Source organism: Leptosomus discolor, chromosome 3 (assembly GCF_034619465.1).
Source record: "Leptosomus discolor isolate bLepDis1 chromosome 3, bLepDis1.hap2, whole genome shotgun sequence".
In the NCBI taxonomy this organism is placed as follows: Eukaryota; Metazoa; Chordata; class Aves; order Leptosomiformes; family Leptosomidae; genus Leptosomus; species Leptosomus discolor.
This window is the reverse complement of record NC_141393.1, coordinates 49671387-49688722: the sequence shown is the minus strand read 5'-3', so window position 1 is coordinate 49688722 and position 17336 is coordinate 49671387. Positions and strand designations below refer to the sequence as shown.

Here is a 17336-nt window from a genome sequence, read left to right as displayed (position 1 = left end):
CAGTGATTTTTTTTTTTTTTTATTTTTTTTTTTTTTTTTGGACTGTCCCATCATGGGTAAAGGTGGTAGTCTCATCTGCCGCAGTCTGTTGCTGCTAGACAGGTGCATGTTTAGCTTTGAGAAGTTTCCAGTGCTGGTTTCTGGTAAGTTTGGATTCTCTCTTGCTAGTTAATAGCTTATAGTTGTGTGAACTAAATAGCCGTGAATTGTGTGTTGTGTCAAAGCTCGCCACATTTTGGAAAAGATAAATCAGCAAGTAATGAATACTTGCAAGTAAGTGATTTAGCAGCCTGTCACTTTTTTTTTTTTTAAAAAAAGGGAACGCCAGCATCAAAATCACTTTGTCACATTTGAGGATTTTATGTTATGATTCTAACACCATTCAAAAGTATTAGAGCTGAGCTTGTACTCTGTATTTCATCAAACCTATATGCGCTACTTTGGGAAGTGTGGAACGGCTGTGACGTGGCTCAGGGTACTCCCCAGAGGCTTACGTGGCTGTGGACTTCTGTCATTGTCTGTGTGCTGTTTTGGAGATGGTGACGAGCCTCTGCTGCGAATGGATGTGTCCAAAGCCAGCTGAATGGTTGATACAAATAACTGAGCTAGCTGTCAAATACAGACTGATTTAATGTGCTCTGTGATTCCCCACGAGCGTGGAGGAGGATGATACAGGCACAAGGAACAAGATAAAGGCATAGAGATAAATATAAAAGCAGTACCTTAAAATAACTAGTATAATTACAGCAACTTGAATACTTTAAAACTCCGCATTCCTGCTAAAATCTATGTGCAGTGGTGGAAGTCTGGGGCTTGTGAGTTTCTTAAGAGTATGATCTGGGAATTTAACTCTCCCTATAAACAGGACTAACAGTCTGCCTTAGTGGTGCCCTGCCTGACACCACATCTCCATCTAGTGCATTTTAAATGTCTGTGGAGAAAGCATAAGTCTGTGAGGAAACCTATAAATAATTGTGGGGTTTTTTAATTGACTACTTATGTCAAGGGGGGTTAATATGTGGAAGGAGAAAAATCTTAACAGCAGGGCCAGAACTAAGGAAGAGAGAGGCGTTCTGCCAGAGCTTGCACGCTGGAAGGATCATGGCAAAGAAAAGCTGCAGTTAAAGGAGATTTTGTGTATCTATGCTAATGGAGTAGGTATGGTCATGTGCTAGCATTCCAGGCTGCCAGGTGTTGTGCAAACAACAGTCTTACAAAACGGTACAAAAACAATCTTTAGCGGTCGTGTTCTTATTTATAACCCAGTAATAATTTCTGCAAACGGCTAATGAAATTAACACCTTTTTTTCTTTTTCTAAATAACTAGGATATGTAGCAGAAAGCTAGGAATCCCTCTGTAAAAGTAGTTGTATGTGTTGTAGTAGCTGTACATATATCCAGGGAAGACCTCTGGACTTCCATGCACAACTTACGATCACTGAGTGCTTTTAGGTCCCCTGTTTCTCTTGTTGCTTCCTGTTATCTCCTGGTTGACCTGGAATATTTGTTTCAGGTAGGTGACAAACATCAGAATTCTTAAGCAAAGCTGAATAATAAACAATGCATGAAATGAGCGTCTGCGTTAATTGGAAAGATGCTGTAAGCCAGCTGCTGATTTCTTTGTCACGTCCTCAGATAGCTCTTAAACTTGGGATATCTCACCAGAATTAACTCCTGTTTTCACTCATGATTAAGCAACCAAATACTTAGTAGTTATAATAAGATCTATAATGAAGTGACCACAGCAAATGTTTCGTTTGAAGCTCAATTACAGAAATTTACACATGAGTAAGGGCAAGTGCAGCAGCTACTTGTGATAGCTTTTTATGTAGGGAGATCAAGAGGGTTTGTGGTGCTAATTATTTCATTCTCTTGCTGGTCTCATCTAGATGGGGGTCAGTAAATAGTCCGATTGAAGAGCTTGGAATCAGACAGGTTTGACAGTGGGATAGAAGCAGGGCACAACCGAAAACAAGATCAGGTAGCTGGTGGCCCAGGGTGGGGTGAGGGATCGTGCCCATCAGGCAACTGATGCCCTCTGAGGAGGGCTGCCCCTGCTACGGAAGTCCCTCAAGGGCAGCGTTCTGCCCTGCATGTATGCACCCTGAGAAACTTGAGTGCTTTGAAGTCATGCTTAGTTTGTGTGGTTTAACAGCTGATTCGGAATTTGTCCTTTTGTATGGTGTTATTGTTCAGGTTGTCTAATGAGTATAAATACTTCTTTCAGTGAGAAATCGCTTTACTGGATGTCTGAAAAGCAAGCTTTTGTCTGTGACCTCTTCTGACATCTCATCTGCTTTGTGATGATTTTGAAGGACTGAAACATCGACTTCTCAAAGTAATCTTTAACAGTCTAGGCCTTGCTGTCTGCAAGAAGTGAAGGCCACTGACCCATAGCAGTCCAACTCTGAAGTGCCTTCTGTTTTTCTCCTTTTCAAAGGAAGCAGTTTACTCTTCAGGGCGACAGACTCCATTGGCTTTTTTACTTTAGCATTGTCCTTTCTCTCTTACTGTAAACTGTAGTGTAAATATTGCCCGTGTAAGTGGGTGATAGTTTACTGTGTTGGGGACAACCTCTGATGTTTCCTACGGGGCTAATTTCACTACGTTAAAAAAAAATAAAAATAAAAAAAAATTAAAAAGTTGCTGCCTTTAGAAGAAAGTCCTTTTTAGTCTCACTTTCTCTGAGTTTAGACTAGCAGTTTATGACTAGCAACTCTTTCGCCTGAGTGGTTAGACAGGCAGCAAAGGGAAGAGTGACCCAAGGGCTTTTTGTAGGTCTGATGAATGCCCTGCAGTTACTGGCTGTGTTTTGGATCAGACCTCATTAAATTAAATAGTTGTTTTGTCTTGAATTGGAGAGCTTCTGGCATGGTAGACTGTTGGGTGGATTTTATACTGGGAATAGTACTCCAGTGCTAGCTTTTTTCTAGATAGGAAGAAACAAGCAGAGGAAGTGAAAATTCTGTGTTGTTCTGCACAACAGTCCCGTCAAAGAGCTCTGTGCTACTAAGTGATGCATTTGCCTTCTGTGCTGAGGCAGCTGATGAATGACTGCAGGTAGTGGTGGCTTTCACGCTGGAACCTGAACTGAAAATACTGTCCAAACAGCAATTAGCTAATGCAAAATAACATTTAGTATTAACTAGGTTAGGGTTTATATCCGTTCTTGGGGTGAAAGGAATCGTATCGTGGTGCCATCCTGCTTGTGTTTTGAAGTGTTGTAAAATTGATCCTTCTCTTCATAAATTTAAGTTAAAACCTGTTTTTCAAAGAGCAGGGACAAGTTGAAAAGACAGCTACCTTAACTCCTTCATGTAGAGTCTTTACTGAAATGCTGCACCTCACCACGCATGTGTCAAGAGAGGCTGGAGTTACAGTGCTGACTGAGGTGGCTGTGGCATCTCTCAATGTAAATTAACAACAGCAGAGAAGTTTAAAGGTGGTTCATTATCGAAGTCAGGAAAATACCTGTGGCTCTGCAATAATGCAGCATCTGCACCCAGGAGTTTCTGCCTGGGGAGTTGTTTGTGTTGCATGCAAGTAATCAAGTTTTGATTAGCTGAATACATCGTCATCTGCTGTTGGATTGAGATGTGTGGGTGTGAAGCAGCATAAAGTTATTTTGCCTGATTGCTACCTGGAGGGATTCTAAGACGACGATTTGACTTCAGAGATGCTGATGCTGAAATACTGTGCAGTTTACTTCCAGCTGCAGGTTCTCACGAAATGTCTACTGTTGGATGTGCTACATACCATTTCCCTCACTCCAGATTGCAAAATAACCAAGAAATATTTCAATAATAGAAATGTGTGTAGCATTAAAAGAAGGAAACGTGCTTGTCCTAGCGGCCGCATCATGTGGGGTGCCTGTTGTGTGCTGTCTTTGCGTCTATTGCATACAATAAACGCTGCCTAGTTCACTGGAGCTGGGTGTGAAATGCTGGAGGTGTGGACTGGCTGGCTCAACAGTAACTATTCAGTCAGAGAGTTTCTTTCCCTCAAGTTTCATTAGCAAGACCGTGTACTGACCTCTGTAAGAGAAACTCAATATGTTATGAATGTATAATATCTTCTCTTTAGGCATTATGTCATTATAGTGGGGCACAGCTCTAAAATTTTACTGTGATATCTAAACAGTAGGTTAGTATCTACTTACAGTTGCATAAAAATTCTTTTTCCAAGAAGTTGGGCCATGCCATCTTGTCCTGGCTGTATTCCTCAAATCTGTAGTCCACAACTGCACTTTACTTGCTGGTAATTTGGTAATTACAGAAGACATTTGTTGTCTTTACTGCTCTGTCTATGGAAAGAAAAATCACCTGCCCGTCAGAGATCTGCTGTAACCTTCTGGTTGGGTTTTAAGTCCTTGTAGGCCAGTCAAGAGTGTCAGAATTGCTGTTACACGAGAGGGTATCTATATACAGTACAAGGTTTTTACACAGTGTATGCCAAATTGGATTCTGCCGCCCGCCGCCCCCCCCCCCCCCCCCCGCCCCGCTGTTATCTCTGCTGAGAAATAATAGAATGGATTACACTTTTTGAAAAATAGTGCTATTTCACACTGGATACCCTAAAGATAGCAAAATGTTTTTCTGTTAATGGTGTAGAGCTGTGCCTACAAACTGTCGCATCTTCAGTGGAACGTACAACGGGTCCTGATGGGAAGTTGTTATTTTTTCAGAGCCTTAAAAGAAGCGGGTGGGAGGATTGGTTTCTGCATAGCATAAGGAGTGACTTCACACACTCGCACATACAGCTGCCGAAATAGTTTTCTTGTACTTAAGCAAACCAACCTGAGGGGAACGTTTGGCAAGCTTATATTGTGGCCAGCAGTTCTCTGACAGCATCTTCAGCACTTGCTTGCATTGGAATTTTAAGAGGCGAGACTAATATTTTCGTGAAGAGCAATTTCGTCCCATGGCTAGTGGAGTCAGAGGAGGCTCCTCCAAGTGCATAGTGGTTCACTGACACCTCTTTCTGAGTATAATGGCAATTCCCTTTTGGGTAGTGTAAATACAGATTCATGTTAATGTTTCAGTCCTGGATTGCTTCTGCTATAGCTGGGTAACAGGGTGGAGAGTGGAACTGGAGCAAATTGATCCTTTTCTGCCATAGGTTCACAAATTGCTTGAATGTCAGTTTATTTGAGGTGGTTTTTTACTTGCTATATCTCTGCAATTGGATCCAGACTGGATCTGCTGGTTGAGCTGCCTTTCTTTAGACACAGTTTTGTAAGTTGCTGTGTGATTTCTCACTGTTTCAGGCGTGTCCGTCAGTCCTTACCCCTTCCTCTCCAGCATGGGGTGTCTCAGTTTCTTAGGTTCTGGAGACCTGGGCTCAGGAGGACTTGACAGTTCCTTTAAAAACAGCCAACTTCTCCCTTCCCTTTGCCTTAGCTGGTTATAGCACCAGTGAATAAGGTCAGATGATCCACACATGGCTGTGTCCTCTTTTACTTCTCTCTTGTAATTTCCTGATATCCCGGTAACGTTTGATTATCCTGAGCCCGTTTCAGCCAAGCATAACAGAAGGATATATAGATTGCGAAGATAATGCTGTCCTTGAAAGCATTATCAAGGCTGAAGTTACTGAAGGAGCCAAATAGGTAGCTGCTGTTAAATAAACGTAAAGCTTTTCACGTACAGGTCTGCCTGCAGACTTGAGACCTGTGCAGTAGAAGGCACAGTGATGAGCAAAGGAGAAGAAAACCTTTTTTGTAAGTCATGTAATGGGAGTAGAAGTTGCAGAGGAGTGCTGTGAATAGTGCAGCACATGACTTGAATCTGCTACAGGAAGTCATGATCCTGTTGTAGGTATCTGTTACTTGTTAGGGTGCCAAAGACCTGAAGAAAATGGACAGCCCCTTCATGTTAAGAGTATCTCGAGAGATCGATGCACAACGGGAAGATGCGTTTCTGCTGAGGAAGAAATTGTGCTTTCCATAGGGACTTTGAGCAGTGACCAAATAACACCTGCTTGAAAACCTCGGAAAAACTGTGCCAGAGGACAAGAAGAATGTCAAATTGAAAATAAAGCAGAAATTCCACAGTGGAGTTCTACAGAGCCAGGGAGTGTGGCTTGGACTAAGCCATTACTGGTTTCTCATTTTTCCTGCATTTATGCACAGTGTATAGAGATGCATTTTGTGTCTGGAACTGGAACCTGGAAAACTGGGAGTGAGGCTTGTGTCTACTAAGCAGCCAGCTGCATGGCTAGTGAATCACTGTAGCGTTTGAAATGCTCTTTTATGTTCTCTGATGCCAATGTCAGTTTGAACTGGGATGGGTTTGTGTATATAACATGGCAAATATGGAGAATTGCATTCAGGTTTTGTTGTGTTTTCCTTCCCTTGAGTTAAAAAAAAAAAATAAATCAGTGGACTATGTAAAAGGGAAACCTAGAGGTAATTTGAAGGTGTTTACTTTCTTGTTTGGTTTTGATCTGTGGTTAGTAGTACGTGCTCTTTTGGAAAACAGTTATTCTAAAACAGAATTTTCTTGTTCTCTGGCTGCTGTTTCAGGAGGAGGAGGAGATAGGAGAAGGTCTGGGGAGAAAATGCTGAACTAAACATCGCATAGCTATCTAAGTAATACTTCTTAAACCATTGTCCTGAATGGTTTCTCCCTCTTTTTGATGGGGTATCAGGACACTTTGGACAGAAGGCAGAGTGCATTTTCCAGAAATTCAACTTCATTCCTGGTCATTCCAGCACCTTTTTCCTCCAGATGTGGTCAAACATTAAGTATTGCTTATGGCTTTACTGCTGTAGCTCAAGCTAAAGCCCCAGATGGGCTCTGGGCCTTCTTGCCTTAGGGCCAGGACAGCTGAGGTTGCTGCAACGTGTGTCTGTTGTACCTGAAATGGAGCTCCTGCAGTATCCACCACTGCTCGTGGCTCTGGTCGGGAAGGTGCAGGTACACGACCTCTGCTCTCCAGGGGCCAGAGGCTCAGGTTTTGATGATTCTTAGTCTGAAGTCTGTCTGGAAGGATAAGGCTGGAAGAGTAAGAGGTGTTCTGTATTAGAAATTTTAGAAGTAAGTAAGCTTGAAGGCTTAATTTGGCAGGATTTTCAGAGATGGCAAAGGGCATCTCTGAATATGATTTGCCAGAAAGTTGATAGCCTCCAAGTTCAGACCCCAAATGACTGAAGTAAACCTGCTTGAAGAAGTGACACACAGTAAATGTTAACAGGGGCAGAACCTCAGTTGCTTCTCCCTTTTCTTATTCCTTCTCCCTCTTCTCTTCTTGGAACTGTTCTGGTGCAAAATACATCTCTCACGAAGCTGCCCAGAGGCAGTCACTTGGTCTGGGGAATGTAAATGTACTGCGTGGTTTCGAAAAGGCGTTAGCTTTTAGGAAAAGAAAAGCAACAACAAAAACATAGCATGTGAAGCATTGGGCACCTCTTCACATAGGTGTGTTGTTACCAGCAGCTTGGCTGGCTGGTTAGTGTGCGAAGTGTCGGTCAAATGCTGATACGGACAGCTTGCTTTGGTGACGGGCTGGGAATCTGGTGCTGAGGTGTTTAGTTTGCTGCTTCTGTTTAACACCGAGGGGTATGGTACTGCCTCAAACCTTAAGATTACTGAATTATTTAGCTGAGATCAGTCTGCCTCAAAACTAATGCAGAAGTTGCTCTTTGAAGTCGTGTGAAGAATTGCAGGGGCTCGGATGTCCTGGCTAAGGGTTTTCCATTGCTGGTGGTGTTAAGCGTGGCAGCTACTTCAGAGTAATTTATCACCTGCTTTTCTACAGAGTAATGTTTCACTTTTTTTTTTTTTCCTCTCAAGTGGACCTTGGATACTCTTCAGAAAAAGTGGTAGCTGAATATGTGAAATTCAGTGATACGCCCTATTTTTACACTTCATAATTCTAACTGAAAACTACTGGTATAATAAAGAAAAACATGTAAGAGAGGAATTTGCTTTTGGAGGGCACTAAATCAAGTGAGAGTTGCTGTAGCTGTGGTTTAAAACAGTTTGTATGCGCTCTGCTGAGTGATGGAAGAAGGCTTTGCTACAGCTGCACTTAGCTTTTTAACCCCGGAAGAGAGGATTTTTTCCAAATTAGTGCTGAAGCTGTTTGTCCCTGTTAGAGATACTTTTTTTTCTTTTTATGTCTGTGCTTCAGTTGTCCCTGACCTTGTCCTGACCTTACAAAACAGTGCAGGTTGGCATACTGAAGTGCCATATGGCTACATAAAAAGATTGCCTGTGGCTATGATCTCCAGGTCTGTTACATCTCAGAACCTGGGAACTGTAAACACAACTTGTAGGTTTGGTGTAGGAGTAGAAAACATTTACTCAAAAGGCCTGCAAGTTATGCCACTGACTGCTTTTGTGGTGTTCTCCTATCGATGGTCTGTGCATCGTATTACCCAGTGTTTGCATTGCACCATGCACTCATTCCTGCAGCTACCAGCATCCTCTTCCTGCAGTGACTGGCTTTGCTTTAGAGTGGACTTGTTGAATAGTTCAGCATCCTGTGATGTGCTCCATCATGTTACGTGCTAATTTGAAAAAGCGAAAGGGAGGAAAAAACCCCTAACCACGTCTTGTTATTTTTTTTTTCTTTTTACTTTGGGAGTTGCTTTGTTCTAGGCTGGTGATAGCACAGGATTTAACTGGTACTTGCCTTGAGCATTATGGTGGAAGCATCTGCTTCACTCTAGCTGAGGGCAGTGTTCTCTTCTTGCTGTGAAGAGCTGCTGTGCAGTGAAGTAAAAAATGTGAAGTACTTAAGATCATAATGATATTTTTGTAATCATTTGTTAAACACAATTTGGCGCTGTTGTTAGTATTTAGTGTTACATGAATAGCTGTGCTGGTACTATGAGATAGATGTAGTTTCTGTCCTGAAGAACTGTATAATAGATGATGGAGAGAAGTATGGCAAGAGATAAAATCCATGTAATTCATGTTCCTTTTGCAACCAATGTTATATAAATCATGCTGAATAAAGGCAGTGTTAATTATAGCATTTTCTTTTTTGAGTTTGATTTTTGCAGCCTGAAAAATACTCTAATGAAGGTCTCTTGTGTTTCTTATTCTCACAAAGACACTAACTTGCTTTGTATCTCTGCATTCCTCCTTTCCTTCTCCAAACGTTTCGTGACTCTTTGTACAAGTTTGTCTCTGCCCAAGTTTGCCTCTGGATCTCAAATTCTCTGAACTTTCTGCCATGTTCATTATCTCTGCCTACCTTGGGCTGTTCACTGTTTGGCTTCTCTGAGCAAACAAGAGAAGCTTGCTGGTGTACAAAATCTAGACTTTTGCTGCTATTTAGTTTGTGGACTTGGTGCGACATATAGCTGCAGGTTGCAGGGGGCCTGTGACTAGTCCAGGTAGACTTTTGCCTCTGAGGGTTGTTGTCTGCTGCCGGAGGACCTACTTAGATGTGTCTCCTGAGGCAGTGATATTTGCAACAGACTTCCATGAAAAGAGGAGATAGTTGCTCTTGTCTTCTGTGAATTATGACCCTCTTTTTTAATATTTTTCCTCCACTGCTGCTAGGTTGGTCAAATTCACGTGGGTCTTTAAGGGACAGTTAGGAGTAACTGCTTGTCAAATTGACCAACTTCTTCTCCAAAGCATTGCACAATTTAAACTTGTTGTGAGAGGTCATTTGACTTCAGTTGCAATGTTTCAGTCAGTCTGGAAATTGTACAAATTGGAACCAATTCAGCCCAAGCAAGTGAAATCTCACAGAAAACTTAAAGCACGTCATAGGGAGCTTGGAAGGCACCTAACATCGGTGCCACCAGCGCTGCCTGGACTTACCCAACCTCTGCTGCTATGGAAGTGCCTCTAACATTTGTAAATAGTTTCCCTCATCTTTGTCCTCTTCTGTCTGTATCTTCTCCCAGCAAAAGCCAAATCCAAGTGTGGTGCCACATTTTTCCCCTGCGCGAGTGGGATCCACTGCATCATCGGCCGCTTCCGGTGCAACGGCTTTGAGGACTGTCCTGATGGCAGTGATGAGGAAAACTGCAGTAAGTGTGGGTCTGCTTGCGAGGGAGGGTGCTGCTTTCTTCCAGCTGATTAATACTACTTATAAAGGAAGCACTTGGTACCCTTTAGTTTCCGAGTCAAATGTTCTCCCTGTCATTTACAATCCAGATGATCCTTGTGCTTTTCACTTTGTAAGTGACAATCTCTTTTTTTTTGTTTGTTTGTTTTTTTTGTTTGTTAAGGTCCAGCTCAGTCTTATTCTGTGCATAATGCCTGTATGATGCTTCAGTTTTGTAACTTGGAAGTGAGATGTAAGCTGCCTGTTTGCTTTGAACAGGTTCTCTGTGCTCAAATGTAACTCAAATTGGGCAAATCTTAAATATGACTTAAAATTGTTTTAATTTTTATTTGCCTGTTTCCTTTTACTGAAGCATATGACTTACATGTTCATCAGCACACTTAGGTTTCTCTGTTTATACATGTTCTCAAACAACAAAAAAGCAAATAAAGGGTTATTTAGTGAAACAGGTTCTGGGAAGCAGAAGGAGGTTGTTGAACTCAGACATACCTGCCGGTGCACTAGCGTGAGCTGCTATTCAGCAGCCTGCAGGGAAGTTGCAGCAAAAAATCGCCTGAAGTGCCACTTGACTTGGGCAAGACCCTTGGCGTGTGGCCACACAGGTCCATTTGTATCTGTGAGAGTAGCAGGGATATATCCTAGCAGTAAGGAAAGCTATGCTCAAGCCCGCAGCTCTGTTGCTGTTACCAGGAGCGCGTAAAAGCAGGGGTCTGTAGGCAGAAGCTTGCAGCAATAGGTGCTCGTTCTCTTGTTGACACATGCTGAGTTTTTCCTTTTAATGGCATTTAAAGGTCAGGAGGAGGACAACAGTCACCAGCTTTCATAGATAACAAAAGGGGTGATCTTTACAGTGATCTATCACTCTCTGCTTCTTGGAGGACTTTCCTTTCTTGTTTGTGTCCTCCCCAGCAGGAACATCTCTTTAAGTGCTGTCTGTTGGCCTACAGAGTCTGGTTTGGGCCATGGGAGGACTGCGGCAGGGAGATAGCACCTCTGTGGAGCAAGTGAAGCTGGAGAGAGAGGATTGAAGGCTAAGGAAATAACTGGGCTATGCTTAAACAAGCAGACTATAAAGAAACTTTGACAGAAGTGCTTTGAATATCCTTGAGGTGGTGGACTGACAAGTGGCAGGTCTCCATGGAAAATGCCCCAGCTCATGGGGTTGGTAATGAATGACATAATTTCCCATGAGCTTGTAGCATGTAGCTCCAACAGGACCTTACAGATGATGATAACGTGCTGCTGATCTCCTTGTTTCTCTGTGCCCTTTAAGCACGCACTTGCTATTTTCTAGCATATCTGGGTGTCTAGTCACTGTTTTGCGTATGTAGAGGAACATCACTGTAGGCCCTAGAGTGACCTGGAATATCAACCCGCTGTGCAAGTGTGCAGCAGTATCAGACCAAAGGAGATTTAGCAGGTTTGTGGTAAATGTGCTTTTGGGGAGCTAAAAGAATTGGGAGTGTTGGGAGTTATACGACAGGTTATATGCATGGCAGACACTAAAGGTTTATGGGGTTTTTTTGTTTTGTTTTGTTTTTTTAGGACTCTTTAAAGGCAGCTCTTACCTTAAAGAATAAAAACAGGGAGGCAGTATTTGGGAACTGTAATCCCCTTTCTTACTGTGGCAGAGAAGCACTTTGAAGCAGACAAGTCATCTAAACAGCTTTTTTTTAAGGTTTTCAGTTGGAAAGTTGCATTCCCTTTCAGTCACCTCATTACCAAAAACTGGCGGGAGTTCAGAGAAGAGTGCCAAAAATGATTAAGGGACAGAGAGATTGATTTATGAGGAGATATTAAAAACTGCTAAATTATGTGTATCTCAGCTAAATGATGACTGTGTTGGAAGATAAGGCTATATATGCTGTATATGAGGACTGCAAACACTGTTCAAGGAGGGATTATGTGGTTATGTGTGCTGGGCCGTAGCTTAGAGGGATGAAATTAAAAAAGAGAAAACGAAGATGAATATCAAGGAAACCCCCTTGACAGTGAGATGCATTGAAGCTGTGATGTAATCTGCTAGGAGAAGCGGTGAAAACTGCACTGCTTGGAGCCTTAAGTGAAACTAGACATAGCATCTTACAGCATATTGACTGCTGGGTTTGGCGTGAGAAGACTGCTCTACCTAAATAAGCCTGCTGAAATACTGTTTTCACTCTGTGTGCAACACTGGGCCTTACGTGAAAGATTTTGTGGGTGCTACTGTAATGTGCACACTGGCCTTAAAAAAGGAGTTGAAATTCAAACACGAAGGAGTTGAGAAACGTCATTATTGCCATCGTATTGATTCAAAATAGTGAGAACGAGGAAGGTGGAAATAGAAACAGAGGTAAATAAAACACTGCCTGGCAGTTCTCAGCCAGTTATAATATGAAACTTGAGCCAAACTGAGTTTGGTGTAATGGGAAGCAACAGGCAGTGTTTACGGTAGGCAGTGCTCCCCTCCATATGTCTGCAGTGTGAGCAAATACTGAGCGCCAAGCAGCAAGTGTAGTAGGGGCTCATGGAAGTGAACAGAAGGCTTATCGCAACTGTGGGTGGACTAAATCTCTGCTAATCGTAATGAATCTTGCATGAATTAGAGATTAGAGAGACAAGGTTGGTTTGATTGCCAAATTACTGCCACATATTCAGCGAATTGACCAACTGTTGAGTTGTGACCTGTTGTCGTTGATTGCTTAATGGCTATTTCACTGTCTGAGTAGGAGAATTTCTAATGAAAGATCTTACTTTCTCTTTCCACAGCAGCAAATCCCTTGCTTTGCTCTACTGCCCGATTCCACTGTAAAAATGGTCTTTGCATTGACAAAAGCTTTGTGTGCGACAGTCAAAATAACTGCCAAGACAACAGTGATGAAGAAAGCTGCGAAAACCCTCAAGGTAGGCACAGGGGGTTTATTCTCTTCTTCAGTATTATACCAACTCAAATTAACGTGGAACAGGCTCAGCAGAAAATATGATTCGGTTGGCTTGCTCTGTGCTGGCTAGAGCTGTGGTTTCCTAATTCTACAGATGAGAGTGGGATGTGTAGAGGGTGCGTGTGTGTGCATGCATACGTTTCGTTCTCGGTGCTCAGAAGACTGGTATCTTTTACAGATTAGTGAAAATGTGCTTTTGCAGGAAATGCTTGTAATCTGTGATCCTAGTGCTCACTGAAGTTGCCGGGAATCCATTTAGTGACTTCTGTGAGAGATGGATTGGACCCAGAGGGATCAATAGTAAAACTTCAATTTGAAGTGTTTACTAGATGAGTAGATCTGTGTAGGCATAAAGCTTTAGATGCTCATTGCTCAGTTGTTTTCTGAAAGGCATGTTTCATTGCAGGACAAGCCTACAGTGGAAGAATTTATTTCTACCCTTCCTTGTTTCTGTGTTTAGAGAAAAGGATGAGGACAGAAGAAAATTTTTGTCTGAAAATTGTTGTGAATTGAGTCTTGTGAGAATCTCAAAACACAATCTCTGACTTTTTTCTTTTTAATTTGTGCTACAAGTCTACATCTAGTGCCCCTCAGTTTTGTTTTCTGTAACTTAATGCCATAGTATTTTATAAAACGTGAAGTATATATGAATGACTTGAGGTTTACAAATGGTGTATATCGGGTATCAGCTGCTAAACATTTTGATGTCTGAGTTACTACCAAGAGATCAGAGTAGGCAAAATAAGGCAGATGGTGGATATTTGCAGGGGAGATGCCATGTGCTTGTGCCTGTGGAAAGCAGGACACATGAAGAAAGATAAAGCAGGCTATGAAGGAAGAAGAAATTAGGGAAATTGAAGGAGAATAACTTTAATATCTAGCTGCACTGATGATTTAGTCCTTTGTGGAAGAGAAAATAGTACTGAGCTGAACACGGTGATAAATATTCTTGACAGCTCACAGGGGAAGAGGGAAAACGTGCAACAGCAATGCCAACAAAACAGGGTTTATAGTGATGGTATGTGACAATCTCTTCTGTGCCGTTCCTCTGCCTATCCTATGAGTGCTTCTCTTTGGCCCTGTATGAAGGGTCATCCTGGGAACTCGCCTGCTTGCTGGGCTACATTGCAGCCTGGAGCACAGCTCTGCTCAGATCAGAGCTTTGGCTAGGGGGGCTGGCCTGCCCCTACCCTCTGCCTGGGGGGAGGAAGGGGCTGGTGAGGGACTAGCACGTGTATCTTGCTGCTGCCCCCGCACTGAGGGCTGAATTGTTTTTCACTACAGGCCTAAGGCAGCCTAATAAGATTATTGTGGGTGGTAAGGTTTCTTGTTGTGTTTCTTTTTTTTTTTTTGGCTTGTGAAGCTTAAAGCAGCAGTGTTCTTTTCCAAGGTTGGGATGGCTGCTTCCTCTGCAGATTAATTGGCTGGATTGCCTCCAAGTTGTTTGTTGTCATAAATCTGCTTTTGGAAGTGACTGTCAGGCTCAGGAGAAGAAAAGAGCTGTATTTCATGAAGCCATTACCTTTGTCTTTATCTTTGGTCCTTCTGGAAAAGTCAGATCACTAAGAGGGTTAAGCAAAGTAATTCCATCTGATTCTATCCATGGAAAGACCCTCGAACGAGGAAGAAGAGACTCTTTCTCACTAGGACAAGCAGCATTGGTTTGTGGACTTCTTTTATCATAAAAAAGAGACAAGTACAGTGTTGGGAATGGGGAGTTCCCAAAGTGAAATGTTGGTTGTGGGGAGTGTGTGTGATTGACCTTTGGCAGCTCAGAGCCTCCCTGAATTGCCATTTCACCGCTTGTAAGTGGACGATGCTCATGTACCTGTCTTCCAAAGCGAGGATTAAACACTATAGTGTGCTCAACTTCCCATCTGAATGTAAATGACAATTCCCTCTGAAGTTTTGCAGCTATGTGCGTAGGTCTGTCCTGGCTTCCAAACACACCAACTACTTTATGTTAATTGAGAATTATAGGCTACTGTGGACAGTCTCATTTCTCACCATTCTTTCCACAGCAGATCTAATTACTGTAATTACAGTGAGTTCCATGTTAACACAGGACCCAAGAATCCTGGTCATTAACTAGATCTCAAGTGTTCTGGGTTCTTAGGGACAGAGCAAAGCAAATCTGTAGGGTGCTATAAAATCCAGATAGAGGGTTTTCTTCCCACTATGTTACATGTCAATTGTGGTAGCTTTAGTTCAGTGTAATCGAGTGTAGTCTAACATAGGAGATTGCCCTTGTGTGCCATTTTTCTGTCTAAAAATGTGTTGATTTAGAAATGGCTGAGCTTCTGAAGCACTGTATGGTAGCATTGTTACTGCCATTTAACAGATGGGGAAGAGGAGGCATGGATCAGCTAAACAAAATGTTTGCAGCGTGACATCCTGGCTGGTAGGAGTAGAGCTTCATCCGTGCTTGTCTGCTTCAGGGGTATGTCATGAGACTTAATCAATGTTTGCAAACTGTTTTGAGATACTATGATAACATGTGGAATAGAAGTGTGAGTAATTAATTGATGCTTTACTCTCCTTCTGCTCTTGGGTATACTGACAAACTTTTTAAATTAACACCTCTTTCTACTCCTCCATGAACTTCAAAGGCCTCCTTTATCATGCTGTCATTCCTGGAAAGCTCCAGTAGCAGAATGGTTTGGTTTGTGTCTGATACTCCTCTGTCCATAAAGATCCTTTTCAGTCAGGAAGGGTCACTCTGCACGCCAGGGAAACAGGATCGTGGCCCCCTGCTGAAACGTGTTGGCCTGGATTTGGCATGGACCACTTCAAAATGTGCCATCCTTGATGAAGAGTAGCTTGGCTAGCATGCTGCAATTTGAGACGAGCCTGAAGCCGTGGGTTTATAAAAATTAAAATTAGTCATAAGTAGGGGTGTATTCATTTGAGGGGAGGGAGATAGAGGCCCCAGTATTTAGTTGTGAAAATGGAGGACAGTCAAATTTTTGAGAACAAGGTCCCACCCTTCTTTCTCCTTATCACTTGGAACTGAGTGTTGCACGTCTTACAAAGGGTTTTATGTCATGGGGAAAGAGTCAGTTTAAAAACTTAAATCATGACAATTTAGCAGCAAGTCAAATAATTCTGCTCTAATTCCCGACAGTGATTACTTGTAGCTTTTGTAGCTGCCACGATAAACTTCAGAGCTGTTCCTTTAATCCCACCCCAGCTGTAGTTGGGTCATCTCTGATTTCCAGCATTGAAGTAGCATGGCCAGATGTTTCCCCTAGGCTGGAATGTGGTGTGTTCATCAAAGTATGTGCCTGAGTTTTGGGACTGGGTGGAGGATACATCCACATGAATTGCGTATGTGAATTGCTCTTTCTAGGGCGCCGTTCCACTTTTAACAGCGCTTGCAGCGGTTGGAAGTTTCTGCTCCTGTTCTGTGCTTAATGGATCTTAATCCGGGGAAGTTCTTCTCCCGCATACACTTTTTGCTCTTATTACTTTAAGATCCTTCCCTATGCCTCAAATAGGCTGACAGTGTCATTCGTTCACAGCAGCGACTGGGTGTGCTCCTCGGGCGCCTGTCGCTGGGGGGGATTCCTGCTCTGCTACAGGCATCCACTCAGTTGGAAGGGAATTCCTCCTTCTTAGTATTTTTCTACAACCATGTAAACTTGTGCAGCTCTAATACTGTATTTTAGTCTCTTAATTGCTTTTTATCTAAATGTGTCTTCACAGTGTATCTTCCTGTAGTTTCTCCACCATCTTGTACTTTCAGCCTAGAAAGCTTTTACACAAACACAAGCATACTGGATATGTTAATTCAAACTCCTTTTCCTTTTGTGGCCCTTCTTTTCTTTCCTTCTAAGTCTGCTAAATGCCTTTGTTAGCTTTATTCTGTTGCCTAGGAAAGGGGGTTTTATTGCTGCAAGTCTATATTCACTCTGGCTGGTGCTGCAGAGAGAGGCTCTTGGCTTCAGTGTAGTGTTCCTGCAGTTCTAGCTCTGCAGTTGTTAGTAAACAGTGCTATTGTGGTCAAGTTATAAACCAAATGTTTTCCAAGTGTCCTGAAGTCGACTCCTGCCCTATGTTTCTACAGTGTATTTGGTGATGTCCAGTGTTGCAATTGTGGATACCTCCTTTTTTATTTTTTTGCATGTTTTTCCATTGACTTTGTGTAAGATTTTGATATACCACAATATTCTAAAACAGATTTAGAAGTATACACAGTTGTCAGAAGTCTCTGTTCTTTTCTTCCATGGCATGTATAAATTGCTTGTATAAAAATTGGCAGCCTATTAAAAAATGAAAAATCTGACCCTGTGTCAAACAAGTGGAAAACAGTTCAAAAGGCTGACTTACTAAAATTAAATTTTCAGTGATAATATAAATTCTGAAATGATAATTTCTGTGGAT

The 17336-nt window shown here is 42.3% G+C and overlaps 1 protein-coding gene across 1 annotated transcript in view; it reads left to right on the top strand.

Moving 5' to 3' along the window:
• The window catches only part of LDLRAD3 (low density lipoprotein receptor class A domain containing 3), a 77516-nt gene that overhangs the window by 13975 nt on the left and 46205 nt on the right, over nucleotides 1-17336 (top strand). The window contains exons 3-4 of the mRNA XM_086463001.1: nucleotides 9869-9994; nucleotides 12781-12915. Of these exons, the coding sequence (XP_086319127.1) occupies nucleotides 9869-9994; nucleotides 12781-12915 (261 nt within the window). The remainder of the gene's footprint in view (nucleotides 1-9868; nucleotides 9995-12780; nucleotides 12916-17336) is intronic.